Source organism: Dermacentor silvarum, chromosome 1 (genome assembly GCF_013339745.2).
Source record: "Dermacentor silvarum isolate Dsil-2018 chromosome 1, BIME_Dsil_1.4, whole genome shotgun sequence".
Lineage (NCBI taxonomy): Eukaryota > Metazoa > Arthropoda > Arachnida > Ixodida > Ixodidae > Dermacentor > Dermacentor silvarum.
The window spans coordinates 414,105,747-414,127,094 of record NC_051154.1 but is presented as its reverse complement, the minus strand read 5'-3'; the positions used below and the strand labels follow the sequence as shown (position 1 = coordinate 414,127,094).

The 21,348-nt window shown below is 46.7% G+C and overlaps 1 protein-coding gene across 7 annotated transcripts in view; it reads right to left on the bottom strand.

The window, feature by feature from the left end:
• LOC119437595 (E3 ubiquitin-protein ligase parkin-like) overlaps positions 1–21,348 on the bottom strand; it is a 201,664-nt gene that overhangs the window by 107,455 nt on the left and 72,861 nt on the right. For all 7 annotated transcript variants that reach the window (XR_007465206.1, XR_007465205.1, XM_049660737.1 and 4 more), the window contains exon 6: positions 10,771–10,832. Coding sequence is in view for 5 of the 7 variants with exons in the window: in XM_049660737.1 (XP_049516694.1) it covers positions 10,771–10,832 (62 nt within the window). In the remaining 2 variants the exon portion in view is untranslated. The remainder of the gene's footprint in view (positions 1–10,770; positions 10,833–21,348) is intronic.

The window sequence follows — 21,348 nt, the reverse complement described above, 5'->3', positions numbered from 1 at the left end:
GGAGTGCGACAAATCAAGGAAGTCCGACTCACCGCGACCGGACAGCGAGCGAATATGTTCGCCCCATGCTATGACACCGTCGCCTAGTCGTTCACGTGTACGGTCACGCGAACGGTCATGCGAACAGTGGCATATTTGAACAATCCGTGTTCGTCTATACCGGTGCCCTGCTCCTAGCCACGCGAGACGGTCTCGCGAAGTGTGGATCGGCACTCGTGCGAGACGTCCGCATCGCTTACCGATCCCAAGCCGAAGAGGAAGCACCTTCGACCTTTTGCGCCCAAGTAACCCCGCCGGCCGCAGCGCGACGCTCGCGCCATCTCTCGCAGTGCGCCGCAACCACACTAACCGTAAAGCCACACAGCAAAGCCAGATTACAGGAGACGGGAGCCATACGAGGAAAACATTAGGGGATGCGTGAGAGTCGCGCATCCCCACAGAACATATTAGTAACAAGCTTTCCGTGACCGTTTGCAGCCCGTTAGCACATACGCCGGTGGTGAATTTTCGTCCCGCCACACTGTCTAGCCCGTTAGGCCAAATCAGAGCTGCGTCGTCGGGTGTCGGCAACTAAAGTGACGGTTTCGTACCAAATCAACCCAGATCTAATCACAGCAGTCGCATGACCCTCACAAAGTTGACAAACCACCTCGCCAACGAAAGAAAGGGTACAGGATAACCATTGTTCACAGCCCAACGTTTCTGAGAAGCACCATATGTTGGCTTCTCATTCCGAGTGCTGTTTGTAGGTGCACAACGGTCTCTTTTCGCAGCTTCAAGTAACCCGTCACGAGACTAGCTTCGGATTTTCATGGCGGGCTTGAAAATGTAATGTGACCAGTGCAATGACCCCCTCCACTGCAGCAAATTTACATGGATGGCAGATGGATGCAGGCAGAAAAAAAATAAAATGAGGAGAGAGAGGGCGGGGGCAGTGTCACACGGAACTTGCTGTGGGCCTTCTGATTTGAGAACTCTTTACCGTTGGTGCAGAACGCGGTCGACCTGTGCAGCGCCGATGACCGCGTAAAGCGGTGCCAATTGTCAGGTGATGCGCATTCCCGCTTTTGTCCATCGTGCAGATCGGCCTTAACGAGCTGATAATTCACAGAAACCAACTGCCATAACAATGGAAAAACCCTCCTGTTCGCTGGAAGAAAACTGGAAAGCAAAACTTCTTAAGTAATAGGACATTGCCATTAGGCACAGTATGGCCCACTATTAAACTAAAATTTATAATGCAAAAAAAGGTCAGGCGTGCAGAAACGGATACAAGAGAAGTGGACAACACGAACGGCGTTCGTGTTGTCCACTTCTCTTGTGTTTGTGTGTGCACGCCTTGCCTTTTTTGCATTATGAATCCTTACCAACTAGCTCAGCTTTCTGTCGTATTAAACTAAAAACCTCATTGGTATTTAGAACTTCGCTATTCTTCAGCTTCAGAGGGAAAAAAACACTTAATTCTATTCGACTGAAATTCGAGCGATAAAAAAATATTTTCCAGACCATCGTATACGAACTGAGTTATCAGTGCTGGCATACTGATTTGGTGTTCTCTTTAGTAAGTTACGGATAGCTTGCTAATTTCTTGTTACACACTGTCATTAGCCTCTTCAGCATGTGCAGCACCGTGTTTTTCGCACAAAACTTGTAAGCAAAAAAGTTTGTGTTACGTTTTCCGATATTCGATGTTCAATTCGATATTCTGCTTCTCTTTTTTGATTTGATATATGATTCAATATCTACTATATTTGGTATTCACACACCCCTAGTAATTAGTGTCCAATAATTTTGAAGCGATGAGTTCGGATGGTTGTGGGATTTGCAGAAAACCTTGACATAAGAGCCAGATGTTGACAAACCTAAGAAAATTTATTGAGATATTTTCATGTAAAAATGCAAGTTCTACATTTCTCACCACCCCAGCAGCACAGAAAATTTGTTTACAGGCTCTTGCTCACTGTTGCGCTTAAGTGAAATTTTGTGGTAGTTGTAGAGGGTGCAAAAATGCCCCAAATGATTTGATGGTGGCATTCTCCCAATGTATACAGGGTGCTTTTTGTTTTTTTGACAATACAGATTTTTCATAAACACTGGCATGTGTGCTTATTTATCCTTTTCTCGGGGACTGCATTTCACCTGCTAACAACTTAATCGCTCACCGCAAGACGCTCTCAAACTTACTCAAGTGTTATTGTTGGCTCTTGTGTGTGTTCTTGCTGGACATTGTGCAATCAGATTGTATGTGCGACACAAATTTCTGGAAGGCATGCGAGCACCAGCGGACGAGTCATGCATAAAAGCTAATACGCTTGACTCGCAGATGAAATTTTCAACGACTGCTGAACGTGCTCGCCGCTGTCGTTGTGCTTGACTGTTGCTTGTTTGTTGCCCAATAAAGAGTTACTTTCGTGATTCGCACTTTGGCTACTGCGTTCTTCACCGTCACTACAATGTGACATCTGGTGGAGGTGTTGCTGTACTGGACGCCCCAGTGATCCAAGCCTGAGCCGCGAAGACAACACCAACATCGCCACGGACCTGCGAGCTAGCCGCAGGCTGCAAGGATTGCTACCAGAGTATAGACCTCTTCTTGAGATAGCATTGAAATCAAGGCCAAGTCAACAACCACAGCCCCAGCATGCCCCATCATGCTGCAAAAGCCTAAATAGCCACCGACCTTCAACAGATCGTTTGAAGAACCCGAAAATTGGATGGAAACATACGAAAGGGATGCTGCATTCCACAACTGGAACTCTGATGACAAGGTGCGGCATGTATGCTTCTTCTTGGAAGACGCCACCAGGACGTGGTTCGACAATTGTCAGTCCACCCAGGCAACGTGGGACCTCTTCTGCAGCACCTTCTTGAACACCTTCATGAGTGTCGTCCACAAAGAGAGGGCGGAAGCAATACCAAAATCCAGTGTGCAGGTCCCAACAAGAACATTGCGACATACGTGGAAGAAATGAGTTGAATATTCCACCATGCCGACTCAGACATGTGTGAAGACAAGAAAGTTCGCTTTCTCGTGCGTGATGTGAAGCAAGAGATTTTTGCCGGATTGATTCGCAGTCCATCCAAGGCCATTGCAGAATTTTAACAGAAGCCACGGGCATCGAGAAGATGCTAGAAATGCACACTCGGCAATATAACCGTGAACTGCTTTCATTGAAAGCCGAAATCAAAGCACTAGGCTCCAACGAGGTCCAAGAGACCATCAGAGCCGTTGTACTCGAAATGCACAGAACGTTCCCTTCGACACGGCCTCAAGTAGCCTCCACTGCTGACATTATCCAAGAGGCGATCCAGCAGTCACTTGGAGTCCCTGAATTGCCGCAGACTCAGCCAGAAGCGCTGACCTATGCCGCCATAGCCCACCATCACGTTCCCCGTCCACGCCCGTGCCAGGTAACACCAGTGGGAGAGGGTAAAAGTGACGTGAGAAGACGAAGGAACGCTACTACTAGACACGGCAGCGGTTGCGGACTGCACCAATTTAAATTGAACGTACAGTACGGTACGTTTCTCCTATTTCTGAAAAATGAACACTGTGCAAATTTGTCAAGCGGACATCTGATGCAGGGCGTGGAGACAAAGCCGCATTAAAACACCACAGCGTCTAGACGACACTAGACAGAAGCGGCCACCCATCAAAGCAACACTTCTGTGCCTGCCGCGGTAGCTTTGCAGCTCAAGGTCGCAGGTACAATCCCGATCCTGGCAGCCGCATTTCGACGGGGGCCAAATTAAAAAATGCATGTGTACTTCAATTTAGATGCATGTTAAATAATCCCAGATAGTTAAAATTATTCTGGAGTATTAAACTACCACATGCCTCATAATTATATTGTGGGTTTGGCACATAAAGTACCATTTTTAATGAAAGTTTAACACTTAGCTACAATGTGACGCGTCGTGTGAGACACTGACAATGCTAACCTTTGCAGAGAAATTATGGTATGTAAAGTACCACAATTTAATGAAAGTTTAACACTTAAACACATTTTGAAGCATCGTGTGAGGCACTGACAATGCTAACCTTTGCAGAGGTGACGAACAATGGTGTGCAACGCCTCAGGCAAACACATCTCGCTGTGTTATGTGAACTGCGCAGACAAGTGGTGCACAAAAGGTCATGTTTAACATGAACTCACCATTCTCGTATTGCACCAAACACTGAAGAACTCAAACATTCAGCGTAAACATCACCACCAATTATCATCAATTGACGCAAACAGCACAGAACGCTTCGCTTACATTGATTTCCACAGTCTGTGAGATCAATATCATTTTTTTGAAGTTGGCATACACCTGGTTTGCATTGAGGTGTCCCGAGATCACCTGTCATGCAACGTTTTGGTGTTACAAAAAGCCACACTTTATAACAGGAGTTGCCAATAAGTGTCCATAACAGGAGTTGCCGTAGCTTTCAATAAGTGCCCATTTTGCTTTACATATAAGCACACCACAAAGAGTACAGATTGCTCCTTCAGTGAACATCTACTCTGTATGAATCAAATTAATTGCATGAAGATTCTTTTTATTGCTTAATGTAACTACAGTTAAACCTGCTTATAACGAACCTCCATATAACGAATTCCTGGATATAACGAAGTTTTTCTATTCCCCGCCATTACTCCATAGAAGCACATGTATTTGAGACCTCTGCGTAACGAAGTGGCAGCGGGAGACCCCCTCAAAATAATGAATATTCCCCACTGACAACCTAGAGATTTCGCCTCAAATTTTGTCATTTTTGTGCGAGCAGCAACCGGAAGCACCTACTCAGCCGCGACGGAATGCGAAGCGGTGGCGTCGCGCTTGGCGCGCTCGAATTCACGGCGACTGCGAGGCGAGAGGCGAGAGCAAGCGCATGTGTGCGTGCATGCGAGCATGCGCGAGGCGGGCCTGCATCCGTCGACCCGCCGATCTCGCCGCCGCGGGCGTGACCTTGCCCCCTCCCTGGCCTAGCCCACCAAACTGGCACTCTCCTTTTCCGGTTGATGTTGCCGAAAGAAAAAAAGTCTTTCTTTTTTTTTTTCAACGCGCTGGCAGCGCCACTCTTTGATTACTGCGCAAGTCTCTGCGCTTCACTTCACTAACCTGACACTAGGTGACACTATACGACGCAACGATGCCATCGTGTCGGTCGCTCTTCGTTTCCGACGCCTCGCGTTTGTGCAAAACGACACATGTCTACGCATCCAGTACCTGGTGTGACCTTCCAAGGATGAGTGCTTCGAAGAAGAAACGCAAGATATTGACTCTTAGGACAAAATGACCGAACGCCGTTTCTTGAGGCCAAAAAAAAAAGAAGGATGTAGCTGCCAAATTTGGCATCCCAGCTAGTTCGTCAACAATTTTAAATGCAAAAAAAAAAGGTGCAATTCGCAGCGCTGTGGAGCGTGGCATGGACGGCAAGAAGAAGAAGTTGAAGTCATCAACATACGCCGACGTTGACAAAGCTGTGTTCACATGGTTTATGGACATGCGGGCACAAAATGTACCTATCGGCGGTGCTGTTTTGCAGCAAAAAGCAAGGGATTCTGCTTGAATCGATGCTTTGCCTTTCGAGCGAAACTGGGACTTTTTGTTCATCGCAGCTTTAGTGTATTGCGAGTAAATCTTGAGCGATAGTTGTATTTCTGTATAAAAGCATGAGGTGCACGGTACTGTAAAGGATTTTTTTTCCTCTCTTTTGGTCATGGAAAATGAGTGCGTGTTAGAATCGAGTAAATATGGTAAGCGTTTCTTTTTCATATTTTCGTGCCGAACCTGCATATAACGACATCCTCTTTATAACGAAGTTTTTGGGGAATTTGTCAATTTCGTTATATCCAGGTTTAACTGTATTTGATACATCGCATTATTATATATTTGTACAATGCCACTTTCCGAACGAGGTCGTTTGCGCCTGCTTGCGCTTTGGAATACAGTGCAGTCTACTTAAACGATATCAAGAATGAAAAATCCTATCGTTATAACAGATCATCGCTATATCTGGACTGTCGTAAAAAAAAAGAAAAAAAAAAACAAAGAAAGCTGCTGAATATACCTTTGTAGTCCCGAAACCAAATTTGCCACTTGTGATAAAAGATCGACGCTGTAGAAAGTAGACGGTGAAAAATAAAACGTTTATTTATACCTCTAAATAGCGTTTCAATCGTTACGTGCACTGAAATAGTCAGAAATCTGCACTTGCTTTCGCGGAAGTTTCAGGTTCACAACCGCGGTGTGCATCGCGTTCAGCTGCTGTGCGAACACTGGCGACTATAATTTAGTGTACATGAAATCAATCGGTCCGGTTTGCTAACACTATCCACAAGAGCGAAACACGCTCGCTTAAAATTCTTGTTTCAACTGCTAAAAAATAACTATAGGATAGATACCTCCAAATACATTTCATTTTCCCAGGCTCGACCTACACGCAATAAGCATGCGCACACATTGACAGAATACGTCTGTAAAAATGACACGCTTAAGTATTCTTTCTTCCTGCTCACAATAGCAGAATGGAACCAACTTGATGCTTCTATCACCAACATCGAATCATTATCTGAATTTACCTCACACATAGAAAAACCTGCGTGTGCGTAAGAGTACCTATGCATGCAGTGGCATCGGCACAGATTTCTTTGTTTGGTAGGCAATTTCAGTAAACCTGCTCATTTAGGACCGTTTATTTGTTTGTCATACTGATTTTCAACGTTCGATGCTTAAATTTAGGTTCTGTTTCATTATTTGCCGCTTGTGATACCTGTGCTATCGCTATTTTCCTTGGCCATCTTTCGTAAAGCTTCATGTCCTTTTTTTCTTCCTTTTCTTCCTTATTACTATTCCGTTTGATCTTAATATCGAAGTATTGTATAGATTGTATAACTTGCACTGTATATATCCTTTTTTTTTGTATAACCTGCATTTTGTTTGACTGCACTGTACAGAAGAATTATTGTACTGCCCAACTGCCAAGCTCTCGAAGGAGAGCAGCAGTATTGAAAATAAATAAAATAAATAAATAAATAGAGTGTTTTAGTTGAGCGTCTTTATGGTCTGGTCTGCTCCAATTTTCCCCGCTAAGCCACAGCGGAGTGGCAGGTGAATTTCACAATTTAGTTATGCGTTAAGCATAGCAAAGCGGACCTTTTGTGGTTGCAGCGCCCTCTGGCCAAATTCAGCATAGTGAAACAAAACTTTAAAAACGTTTTGTCACTTTTACAAAGTAAAACGAATATATATAACTTAATTGTTCATGAAGTATCTAAACGGGTGCTTGTAATGCGTTTCCGGTCCATTTTATCGAATGGAAAATGCAGCGTCGACTTGGTCAATGCCATGTGACAGCCAGCAAGGTTGCATTCCGTATCCAATCCAATTCTTTCGGACGTCAATGCGCTGGCGACGATTTTGTAAGCTGTGCTGTTCGCTTCACTTTTTTTCCTTAAGAACCAGTTGGAGGTGTATTACACAAGTTATTCACGCTCGCACGACTAGTGCCTCGATGCACGCACGAGAGAGGGCGCATGCAACGACCACCCTCGCTAGCAAAAGATGGCAGCGACGCTCCACGCTCCATTTAGGCAGCTTGTAAGCGGACCGTTTTTCTCGCTCCGCTAGCCTGCTTGCGGCTAAGCGGTGGGCACATGCACAGTCGCGCTGCCACTCCGCTTAGCGCTGAGCGAAGTGTGGAAACGCCAAACTAAAACACTCTAATGAGCAACTCAATCGGAGCGGCTCAATTGACAGTTGAACATTGGGGTCGGTGTCAAAGACGGTTCATTGTCAATCTCATCGTCACTGCCGCTGCTGTCGTCGCCTCTGTCGCACAATGCCACTGTCTTGTCATGACAACGATCTCCCCGTCAGAGATCTCTTCGCAGAACAAGGCAGCACTATCTGCACTCAGAAACTCCTCTATTGAAGCACAACCTATGTCATCGTCAGTAGTGACATGCTCCCAGACTTCGGTCATGCCAGCGGCTTCCACCGCGTTGGTTTCACCCATAAGGGCACACAAAGTCCGTCTTTTCCGTTGATCGGCATGGCCACTGCTTCTAGCCTTCATGATCGTGGTTTTCTTAATCGTAGATATCATCGACCGTGTGAGCTCGTACTTCTTCGAGACTTGCAAAATTTGAAGCTTCGTCTCGAGTGACACAGCTTTGCACTTTGTTGGCACACTTCCCACTGCTTCCGCGGTGAGAGAGAGGGAGGTTGTAATCACTTATTGCTTTCTCTCTCTTTCTTTTTCTCCCTCTTCTTCTATGGACGCTAGCACGAACGCCGGCGACGTGGACGTGAAGCAGTTGGCACCATCTTGTGCACACTGCGCCAACTCGTGATGTTCTCTGTGGCGTTTGCAATCGGCGGGCAGGCGGGAAGGGATGCGCTGTGCGGTAATGGCGGCAGATACGAACTCGCGTAGGCAAACTTTTCGCCCCGTTAAGGGCAACTTAGAAACGTAAATTTCACGGTAATTCTGCTTGAAAAACGCCGGTCAGAAGCAAAATTTCGATCATTATATCCGATATACTGTTATATATAGGTTTTTTAACAGCAAAGATGTATAAGCTAGCCGTAATTTATGCTACGTGCCAAGAAACTGTTGCACCGTAGCCATGGCAACCCAGAGGAGGAGGAGGAGACCGTGTGCCTGCGCAGGCAGTCTCCATCCGCCAGCTCCCTGCCTTCCCGACCCCCACCTCTATTCTCTCCGCGGCACGCTGAGCCAGAAGAAAAAAAAAAAAATGGCAAAAGCTTGCACTAGGCCGCGCAAAGCTCAAGACACAGTGAAGCTCGCCGATTGATATTGAGCGGCTAGCCTCCAACGTGTTCGGTGTCGGGAAGCAGCAGCGTTCTTGGTACTGTGCCAACCTTACTTAGCCTGTCTGCGTTTGTGGAATGCCAGGAACGCTGTCGCTTGTAGGTGCCGACACGTCTAGCGCTAGTCACGCGAAATGTCGCGGAAGGGAAAGTACCTCCGAAAATGATTTCTCGAGAATACCTTCCTAGATGCGTAGTTAAGCTAAACCAAGTTAAGACCTAGCAGCAACCAAGTTAATACCTAGCAGTAGCAGCCAGTAAGTTTCGCTGTGCCTAAGCCTTGCGCGACCGAGTGCAAACTTGCCTCATAGCCCTAACTTTTCTCACAGCCCTATTGCTTACGTTGATACTCGTAAGTCGACTCAACGTTATAACCGATACATAGTTATATGTGGCATCGTTATAAGTGGACTGCACTGTAATTCAGGTGTCCGCCGTGGAATGGAAATCTGGTTTAGGTGTCCGCCAGGGGGAGGAATGTGAAAAACAAACAAACCAGAAACACTGGGCTTTGGAGGACATGGAGCTTCCTTTGAGTCGGCAGTTTTCACGGCGTCTGTTTTGCACGCATCACTCTTAGTATAGGGTGCTTCGGTGGTGTGTGGCGGCGGAATCTATGGAAAAAATAGCAATCGCGTGGGCCGAGAGCCAATAGCGACAGTTTAGTGAATAGCTCATATAGTCACAACTTATGAACTGACGAGTTGATGGGTGGAATTGTTAATTTTGGGGCTTTCACTATAACAACCTTTCAGAATAGTGAGCAATTTACCGTGGTCCTCTGAAGTTCGTTGTACAGGGTGTCCCAGCTATCACGCAGCCCGATTTAAAAAAAGAGGAATAGCGTTACGCGAAGTCAACCTAGTGCATATTGTTTCCAGTACAGTGGAGTAGCCGCTGTTACTGATTTAATTAATTCATTGTAATTAATTACCTAACTCGAGAAGTACTGTCCTAATTATTAAAGTGTCAATGAGAAAGTTGTAGAGCAACATGAAAAACTCCCGATACAGCTTTCTGTGGCTCAATACGTGCTACATAAATTTGTTTTTCCCAAGTGTGAAAGAAGCCCGCGAATACACGCAGAATTTCCGTACGACTGGCCGCATGAGGCCGTTTGTGTGTATTAGCGGGCTCCTTTCATGCTCGGAAAAACACTTTTATGTAGCACGTATTGAGCAACAAAAAGCTGTATCAGGAGTTTTTCATGTTGCTCTACAACTTTCTCATTGACACTTTGATAATTAGGACAGTACTTCTTGAGTTAGGTAATTAATTACAATTAACTAATTAAATCTCAGTAACGAAAGAAATACTGGCGGCTACTCCACTGTACTGGAAACAATACCCACTAGGTTTGCTTTGCGTAACGCCATTCTTCTTTTTTAAAATTGAGCTGCGTGATAGCTGGGACACCCTGTGTAGAGATTTCACTGTGGTATAGTACTTCCAAACAAATAACACTAATGGCTCTACTAGTAGGCACTGCAAAACGAAGCACAATGTCTGCCTACAATGATCATGCCATCTTTATTCATTGTACAACAATGGAGCACAGGGCATTTTGCTGCATAACATGCTCATATCTGAGAGTAGCATTCAATTGTGCTAAATAAATTGTTACAACTGATCCACACCAAGTAGTGCACGTTAAAGAACCCCAGGTGGTCAAATTATTCCAGAGCCCTCCACCATGGCGTGCCTCATAATCAGAACTGGTTTTGGCACGTAAAACCCCAGAAAGAAGAACTAACCAGCTTGCCAATGTTATGCATAAAGTGTTGTTTAGCTTTGTTGCAGTGGCAAAGAAAATCCCGCGAAGAGGAGCGTTAATGCAGGTAGGTGCTCCCGGAACACCAATACTACTTGGACACACCAAAGCCTCATTGTGCCACCCTCGGGTCAACAGCACGCACTGCATTCACCAAGCAAAACGACGTGCCTCACCTGTTCACTCCCAAGCAGGTAGAAGTGGTGACTCTCCTCGATGAGCGAGTCTGCACAGCCCACTGCAGAGGCAAGGAAAGCAGTGGTGATTGAAGGACTTTATTTCACCCCCAGGGACACACTACGACCGCAATGATGTCGTAGCAAAAAGCCATTTCCACACTTGACAAAGGCTTGTTCACAGGGCATTCGCAGAAATGTACATAGAAAACTTTTATACAAGTACAGTAGAACCCCGCTGTTACGTTCCCGGATGCTGCGTTTTCCCAGCTGTTGTAGTTTTCGGCTAGTCCCGGAACAGTTTCCATAGTAACCCCGTTGTTGCGTCACAACTGTGGGACCGTTCCCGCATCATACGTTGTGAACTGCCATCCCGCGCCGGCCCAAGTGGCCATTTTGACTTTTCATATCGCTTAGCTTGGTGACCTGACGATGGCATTGGCCACCCAAAGTGCTGGGGGCGACACCTATGACGTATTTTCGGTTTCTGCCAGCAAAAGTATGGCCTTTGAGATCCGTATTTGCTATCTAAGGATGGTGTCTATGACACGTTGTGGCCCTAGAATAAGTTTTGGCGCATAGATGTTTCGTATGAAGTCCAAGGGTGATAACGGCGTCGCCACACACCGTATGCTGTATGTGCCAGTCATGGAGAAAGGAAAAAAAACTTCCTCCATGGTGCGAGTGAAAGCGTGCGAGGGGAGCCGACGACCGTGTCTAAACACGGTCGACAGCGAGCTGCGTTGTACTCTAGCATCAAATGCGTGCTGCGTGGCGACGCACGGGCCGTATCTTGAAAGCGATCTGTGTTGGGGGCAGAATCTAGGCAGTGTAGGTGCGTCGGCGGCTCGTAGCTTTGTGTGTGCTGTGTGTTCTCGGCACTCAGTTTGCGTTGAAGCGATAGACAACAGCACGAAGGTCACTTCGCTCGCTGCTGCAGCGGCGCTTCCTCACGCCAGCATTTGACAACGCGTGTCCACGCTCATCGAGTCTGATGTGTTCATGTTTGCCTGTGGGTGCTGACACCATGCGTGTTAATAAAGTTAATAAGCGAATGTTTACAAGTTTATACGGATGATAAAACTACTATCCTGACACTGTATAGCTGTCTACTAATTTGCTATCGCAATCGATGCTTTGGCTTTCGGGCGAAACTACGACTTTTTTTCACACGTAAGAATTAAAATAATATTGTGTGCAGTTCAACACTACTCTCATTTCTAAATTTTTCCAATTTCTCGGCTCTTGCATTTCCCGGCTCTTACGTCGTTTTTTTACAGTCCCGTGAAAAATGTATCAGCGGGGTTCTACTGTATAGAACTGTATCAAGAAGTACAGTGACCTCACACGCTTATAAAGTACCATATTTTCAGAACTTTAGGTCGCATCTTCCACTTTTCGCAAGATTCAAAGAAAAAATTGGCATATCAGCCACACTTATTTTAACTCAGTCGGCATGATGAAACACGGTTATGCACACTTGTGCACTTGTACACTCACCACAAAATGCCGTTCTTACCCATTTTAGAGCACTGAATTTCCTTTAAGAAAACTATTACGAGCTGCAAATTCCAGGAGAGAGAAACTTCAACCAACTCTTAGGTGCAGAAAACCAACATTCATTGCACTCCACTTGAAATCATCGAAGGTCTCGTCCATTAACACAGTAAAAAAGTTTTACTTTTTGGCCGGCAGCATTGCTCGGTCAACGTTGTCGGCATGGTCGACAGCCTGTGAATAACGTTTACGAGACGTTGTAGGCATGTCATTGCCTCTGTGGCTTGACATGCTCAGGACAAACGGTCAGAACACGCCTGCCTGAATCTGAACTATGATCTTACCTGAACACAAGCTTGAAATGGAGACCGGAAGCCAGAAGCACTGCGACTTCTTGCGCAGGCAACTGATGATGATGATGATGATGATACAAAGTGGTGCTTACGTAACAGGTATATCTCGGGTGCCACAACACACAATAAGAAATTGTGGCACCTTTTTGTAATTTATTGCGTCAGATCCGTGGGTTTAACCTTTTCTTCAAGAAAAACTGGCTGAGGTTCAACTCTTGTAAACTTTGTTATCACGAGCAAAAGGTCTGTTTGGCTTGGTTTTGCAAAGACTATGCACGCAGTGTTTCATTAATGCACGCTTCCACGCTTGGTAAGCTTCTCTATAACATGCTAATCTTTGCGCGCCATCCATGGCGGGATTGCGCGACCAAGCGAGGGCAGAGAGGCGTTGCAGCGGCTCCACACCGGATCATGTGGTGTGACGTCATACCTTTGGCTCCAGCAGCTCAAGGTCATTGCGATGCGATGAATGACCTTGTGAGAGATGGCGTAGTAGAGCTTTCGCTCTAAAACTGAACTATAATAGCAAACTAGTACGCGTGATCTCGTATCACGTAGGCACACATATAAGGAAAGCCAAGCTGGCAGCCACCGCACTGCCTACACGTCGAGCCCTAGGAGCTACGATCTGTCACCATGGTCACTCTACTGATAAAACAAGATTCGATTTCTTTCAGAATGTTGCCGTGCATGATTTCTTGTACTCATGAAAAAAAAGAGGAAGTAAATAGAGAAAAAACAAAAAAACATGTTGGTCTCCCAAGCATGCATGGTTTTATAACACCATTCTATAAGACACCGATAAAAATTTTAGGATAAAAACCATGACTGAGTCCAGAAAATGCCGTACATATGAGCCAAAGGTGAAGGAAGAGAGAGGTTTACAGGAAGATGGAGGCTTCAACAGTGTTCTCGACAAGCGATGTTTGAAAGCTGCCCTTGTGGAACGTTAGCTTCAGCAAGCTCTCTTTTTCGACTCCTGTTGGTACAAGCCAAAGAATGTTCCTTTACAAAAAATTTGTAAAATCGGGTTTCGTCAGAGCGAGTTTTAACTGTATAATGAATTATTGTGTATAACGAACAGCAGTGAAATCCCCTCGAGAATTTTTGTATAAAATTTTTAGTTTACATATCGAACTTTTTTGTGATCCCCTTCAAGTTCGATATAACCGGGTTTGACTGTAGGTTAAAAACTTAATTGTTCAAATTTTGTGAATCAGTCATATGCATACGAATTTATTGAGCAAGTAATGTCTGTATTTTAAGCAATCCAGTTCAAAGACTATAATCGTGCTATCTGCAACAGGCAATTTTTTTAAAATTCTGTATGGTCCAACAAAAAGCATCTGGTGTATACCAGGTGTTTTTTCTTAAGCGAACTTTTTCTTTAAACTGTCATATCTAGGCCCCTGCCATCTCTGCCGATGGCTACATGGCTAGGCAGACATTAGCAGCACTAAAATTATCAATGATAATTTCACTACTTACCTAATGAGTGCTAATTAACTTCTTAACTCTTTCGGAACTGCGCCCATAGGCCATCGATCCTATATAATGGACGGTTTTGCGAGTGCCGCCAAGCTCAAGTTTCCGTGCGCTGAGACATGTAGCTCCATCTACGAGGTAGTTTCATAACTAACCTTTAGGTTTCGGGTTTTTTTTTTTCCAGCAGGTGGCGATACATGAAAGAGAAGTTTGTAGAGCGCGAAGTGACGCCGAGAAAAATAGCGTCGCGCTCGCGTCAGGTCGCTCAAAGAGACCGATGTCAATTGCGTAATTTCGCTGCTTCGGCAACGGATTTTTGGGATGAAAGAAGCAGCGAAGAGTCCAAAGACGATTTTGGCAGCACCGATTTCATTTCGGACAGTGATTCCGGCGACAACCAACCTGGGACTTCATCTAGTAGACGAAGGTGAGCATAGTTTTAGATTCAGCTCTCTCTTGAGTAGGTAAACAGGCTCGCTATATGTTCTCATAGTCTTATCACTATTTGACAGGGTCTCAACAAGCTACGGCAGCAATCTCCTGCCGGCGCAGAAGCAGAACGAGTTTTTGCCGAGACGGGAACCCAGCGTGTACTTGGACGATGATGTGGGCGTGGCACTCGGAAGCGGATCGAAAAAATTTCTAACTGCCCCAGACTTTTTTTTCTTGACTGAGGTGATCGAACACAAACAAATATGCCTCAACAAACATTTTGGAGAAACCCACGCATGCTCTTTCGGACGGATCATGGGAAGAAGTCACCCCAAGTGAAATATGCTGAAGTTCATCGGCCTTGTGATTTACATGGGCATTGTCAAGCCGGGGAAGGCTGAAGCTGTATTGGAATGTGGGAAATATCTACAGTGGTCTGCTCCCATCCTGGATCATGCCGTGTCGTTGTTTTATAGCTCTGCTTGAAATGCTGCATGTTGCAGAGCAGGGGCATAGCCAGAAATTTTTTTCGAGGCGGGGGGGGAAGGCAAGCTTCTGCTTTCCTCTACGTCACGTGATCGATAATAAATATCGGTAGTTTAAGCAGACTCTATACATGTATATCAAAGACATGGGATCGCCCCCCCCCCCCTCCTCGCGTGTGCTTGTGAAGAAATTAAGTAAAAGTAAAGTAAGCTCAGTAAATACAGTAAGTACGACAGGTACAGTGGGCGTTTGGAGCACCGGTCTCTCATCGCGCCACTGAATGGACCAGTCTTCGAAAACGCATCATTGAGATGACCCACCCGATCGGAGAAGACATCATTATATGTTAATTTCCGTTAAGCGTAGATGGCGTCGTCCTCGTCGGGGCGAAGTGCGTTTCAGAAGTCAAGGATGACTATACGTGTGAAAATGCACGTGTGACCAAGCTATACTTACTCCCATAGCAATAGCTTGTTCGCTGGGTCTTTGCGCTAGAAAACTTAAATACGCGCAAAAACGCGTAAGGATTTTTCTTTTTTCGAAGCTCTCGTCACCCTGCTCCTTCATACGAGAGGGTTGCATTTCCTGCGGCAAGTGCATGGGCCGCTGTGTCTTCCGATGTGTGCGAGCGTGCAGCCGTCATTTGCCTTTACGTCAACAGATTCACAATTGTACAGAATATTTCACCGCACAGCATAGATATGGCATGTGTACGCATTTTAAGTAGAGCGTGCAACTCATTTCTGCTTCACTTTCGCCGGTGCAAACAGGAAGCGGCCTTGTACCTCACAGAATCTCGACTGATTGGTGTACTAGTGATGCAGGAATGAACTCCGGTCTTGTTCAGTGCATAGTGCACATAATCAATTCCTCAGGATGCGTGAACTCCGACGAGAACTGTCAGCGCCTGCAACAAGAGTTTACTTACGCTGTACTGCGCACAGCAGTAATCCATGCTTGTCGGCTGTCTGTTTCGTGCATTCTGTTGCGAGTTGGTGGAATTTCACTGCTGTCATCAACCCCTTCGTGTGTACATTGCTGGTTTGGGATTCCACAACAAAACAGCAACTACCAGCCTTCCGTAATTGCTGGTTTGGGATTAAACAACACAACAGTAATTACCAGCCTTCCGTAGGGGCGTAATCGCAAACAAGAGACGTTTCTCATGCAGACTAAGCCTACGTTCACACTTGGGAAGCGGCAAGCGGGCGGAAAGGCCAAAGCGGCCAGAAAATGTTTTCCGTGCCTGTCCAAGTTGTTCACATTTGTTTTGCTACCGCCGCGGCCGCCTCTGCCGTTTTCGTCCAGATCTATCTCGTCTGCGTACGTTTGTCGGCGTGGTGGCGCTCATTATCGCATTATTTCGAACGGTATGTTCATTCTTTGACCCACGTACCGTCATCAAAAGTGATCATTTTACGCAACTTCGCGTGTCATCTGCGACCTTCGGTAAATTCCTCGTTGGCGTTCCGTAATTCTCACACGGGCGCGGTAGCGCTGAGTCACAGGTTGGTGCCTAGGCATGATAATATTTCTTTAATAGCTTTTATTTACAAGTTGTAATAATAACATTTCATCATTCCGTAATGTCGGCGCCTCCAGGACACCAAAGGGGCAACGGGAACACCACAGCTAAAACCCGGGCTGGCCCTTGTGTTGGGGCTCGCCAAAGCCTGCGCATCCTACGTGAGACCTACGCTCCCAATCTATCGTCGCGACGAGAAAAGCACCCCGCGACTTCTGCAACATACCGTACACGTGCGAGGAGAATTATGGAGCGCCAACGAGGAATCTGCCTAACTATTGTCTGCCGTGGAAGTGGAAGAAGAAATGGCTTTTATACTTGTACCTACTTGTTTTCTAGAAATGGACAATGAATAAACGGAAGACGCGGACACCTCGGAAACGGCGGTGGTGGGTTCACCTGGCTTTGCAAAAGCGCGAGAAGTTGGGTCACGCCAAGGCTTCGTTGCCGCACCTCCGGTCGCGCGACGTTGAATACTATTGCGAGTATTGCTGAGAGTACGTTTCAGTGCCACTCTTGTCGTAGAGCAAGGACTGGTTCTTGATCGCGTCGATCAGCATTACAGCCTACACTTTTGGTGCCATGTTCAATTTTATGACCGGTTGTTTATATGCTATAGTGTAGCTTCCAGTGAAGCAGAACGACTTTCCACCGTGTTTCCGCTTCACCATGGCGAAAAAATCGGCCTGAGATCGATTTGGCTCGCAGCCTGTTTTTCTGCCTGTTTTGCCGCCTAGGCGGGCGGATTTTTGCAAGATTTTGCCGCTTCCGACAGCTTCGAGACCAAGTGTGAACGTAGCCTAAGATCCTGCGCGAGCGCGGCCTAACCGGCACCTGAAGGGAAGCGGCGGAAATGTATACCGGAGATTTCAACCCCCTGGGGTCTTTAACGTGCACCTAAATCTAAGTAAACAGGCCTCGAGCGTTTTCGCCATCATCTAAAATGCGGCTGCCGCATTTGTTGCTTCAGAATGCGGCCGCCAGATTCTCGCCCAAAACCTCACAGAGTGTCAAAGCCTTGACAAACACCATGACAGTTGTTTCCATATGCAGACATGATTCGCTGTAAATTATCAACCCAAACGGAAGCGCCCAGGAATGAAATTGTGACAGTAGCGCCGGTTTCTTGAATTATGTCAGCGCGAAGCGACGAGAACAAAGGGTGAGTAAGTGGGGGGGGGAGGGGTTGCGGAAAAAAATTCGGGGGGGGGGGGGTTGAACCCCGCCAACCTCCCCCCCCCCCTGGCTACGCCCCTGTTGCAGAGACTTGGACGATGTCAGTCAGCAGTCATGAGGAAAGCTGCACTACATATGGTGGCTTATGGAGCACATGAACCAAGTGTCAGCGAAGCTCTTCCAGCCACATCGCGATCTTTCCGTGGATGAGCGTATGATCAAATCGAAAGGGCGGTATGGCATCCGACCCTACATCAAAGATAAAGTCACAAAATGGGGTTATAAGCTGTGGGTCCTAGCTGACCTTGGCACCAGATATACTGTGCAGTTCAGCGTTGTAGGAATCGGGAGTTGTGGTCTCGGAGTCCGACGTCAAACTGAGGGTCGCCCTCTAGCGTGCGCCACCGGCGCGTGACATAACGGGTAGCTGGCCTACGCTACTGGGGCGTCACACTGAGGCTTAGCAGGCCCACGCTGTCGTCCGAGCTGGCTTGACGAGGGTTGCTTCATTTGTGATGAGTACAAAGTTGAGAGGTAGGGTAAACAGAATAGGGGGTTTATTTACATTGGAAAGGCAAACTTATTTACATAACAAGGGGATACTCATACTAGCTGTAGTACAGAGCGCAGTACATCATAGCATGTCAGCGCTACTACATCTGAGCAGACTACATACATTGTTTTGGTAGAGCACTATCTACATGTCAGAGCAGATGGGAGAGCACTCGAGCTACATCGCGGAGCAGTTGGGAGAGCACTCTCTACATGCCAGAGCAGATGGGAGGGCACTCTAGATGAGCCACAAAATCCCGCTTAAATGCCTCCTGTCCTCCCTAGATCCCTCGGCCAAGGAAACCTGCGGGCACACCTTCCTCCAACCAGAGCGTCCAAAGTCGCCGAAGGCTCCGTCTTGAGGATGAGGGTGCGCATAAACACTCCGGCGCCTTTGTTCCACGAACACACCTGGAAAAGTAGCCTCGGGCGTACACGGCTCACCGTCACAGAGAACAGAGGGGACGCTCATAGATGGGAGGTGTCACGCTTGACCCAATCTGGCGTGTCTTGGCTCCTGGGATGGCCCAGCAATTAGCTGCTTCGTCTGTTGAACAGCCATGGCGGCTAGCAGCAGCCATAATGAAACAGCGTAGAACACACTTTCCCAAGAGTTTCTCGGTCCCAGAGTCAAGGTCGGTGACCAAGTGGCAGCCAGCAACCACGTATTCGTTGAAACGTGTCTCGCCACAGTGTCGCCGCGTCCAGTGGGACGTATTTTCACCTTCACGAAGCGATTCATTGCAGGAAAGCAGATGTGGCTCGAAGTTTGCTGCCCCCGCTCTTCACAGTGGACTACTTATCACACGTACTCGTGCCACTGAAAAGCCACGTCAACTCCACAAATAAGTAATTAAAATTGCGCTAGCTTTGTGATCACAACTCAAGCACACATGCATCTCACGCAGACGTTTTCTAACGCATACTCATGTTTCTTCCTTTTGCCTTTGCAGGACACGCCTTAAAAGAACAACAAACTAAACTGGCGTAACTTACGCACTCACAAGAACTTAAAAAAGAAAAATGCGTCTGTTAATAACTACTTCCACGCACGCTTAGTAAAAAATCAGAACACTGCTGCCCTCAACACACACGAGCGACCCAGTCCCAAATATTCTGCTTCCTTCGGTCCGCACAGGACACGCGCCAATGAAACGTACGCTTCTCAGTGCAAATTATAGACTCACTGAAAACACAACACGCTTAACCTTAAAAGAAAAAACTTGCACTTCACAAAGTTTAACTGATACACACGCGCGTTGCTATAGGCCTTTAACGAGTGATCTAGACGTTTCAAGTCACTCACAAAAAAAAAAAAAACTAAAGTCTATCTACTCATTAACGAACACTTCGCGAAACGAAAGCTTTACTAAAAACATATCTTAGAACCTTCAGAGCTTCTCAAACAACAAAATAAACAAAGCTCATAACTTACATCTTGAAAGAAACTCTAGTCTCAAATCGCGAAACTTCTCAAACTATCAAAAATAAACAAACAAAACAAAGCGTCTGTTTCTTGGAACCTGTCTTTTTGTCTACCGTTCTCGTACTTTTGAGCCGTACTCGAGGTGGTCGAGCCCTGAAAGCTATTCTGGTCATCCAGGAACAACAAAAGGCCTGATTTTCCGTCAGTTCTTTCGGGACGTCACAGTCCCCTACCAAATTGTGCCCTGGCGACATGCTTTGATACCGACCTCGGCTGGCCCCGTCGCGTCTCGTCCTGCCACCTTGCGCTCCTTTGCACCGCATGCTGCCCCCCTAAAAGAACGACGGGGTACATACCCGTGCCCTCTGTCCGCATTCGTGTAGAACATGCTTCTCTGGCTCTTTTTGACCAGTGGCTGGAACGCGCCTGATATGAAAATGTCGTCAACGACGACCGCATCTTTCCTTTTTTTGCGCCACGCCTTCTTACATCTTTTGTCATCTTTGGGTGCGCTACATTCTGTATCGTATGCCGACCTTTATGTTTCTTTCTATGGAGCTTTTTCTTTGAACTCAAATTTGAGCCATCTGCCTCGTGCTGACCGTCACATATCTCTTTGGTCCGAATCACTGTCTTACCAGCACAGTCTGAGTGACTTACAGTTAAATCCTCTCCCTCTTTGCCCCGACTGGCGGACAGCTCAACCGAGCCTGGAACAATGCAGCAGTCTTAACTCGAGCTACGCAACTCGCAATCCTGCGAACTGCCCACTACTGCATTGTCCAGCTCACGCTGTGCATCGGCACACAGCTCGTCAGTCTCGATCACTATCTCACCTGCACAGTCTGAATGATTCATACCTAAATATTTCATCCCTGTTTTGGCTACCCTGACTGGCGGACAGCTTCACCGATCCCTGAACTATGCAGTTGTTTTCCTTTGAGCTACGCTGCTTGGAATCCTGCGAACTACCCACTACTGCATTGTTCAGCTCACGCTGTGCATCGGCACACAGCTCGTCGGTCTCGATCGCTGTCTCACCCGCACAGTCCGAATGATTCGTACCTAAATCATCCCTCTTTTGGCTACAGAGACTGGTGGACAGCTCGACCGATCCCTGAACCATGCAGCTGTTTTCCTTCGAGCTGCGCAGTTTGCACTTCTGCGAACTGCCCTCAACTGCATCCTCCAGCTGGCACGACGCATCGGCACGCAGCCCTGACTCGACATGGGTGCTCATGTCTGTCGGGCCAGCAGTACTCTGTGCTTCGTTAACAACCTCGCTAACAATTCCTGCGCTGCTCACACATGGTGACTGTGCCAATTCATTCACAGCTGGCCTAGCTGTCTCTACAGTGCACAGCACCTCGTTTTCATTTCGTGATATACCGTATTTTCGCGCGTATAACCAGCCCTTGTATATAACCCGCACCCCTAACTTTGAACTCCACGAAAAAGAAAAAAATAACCTCGCGTATAACCCGCACGCGTATCCGAAAAAAAATGAGAACTAGGAAGTTACAACTACGCGCAGTCATCATTTCATTTTCAAAACAAATTTATTTCAAAACGACTGCCGCGACATTGTCTGTGCTGTCGTCGGATTCACTGCTGTCATCCGAGGCTTCATCGCCACTCTCTAAGAC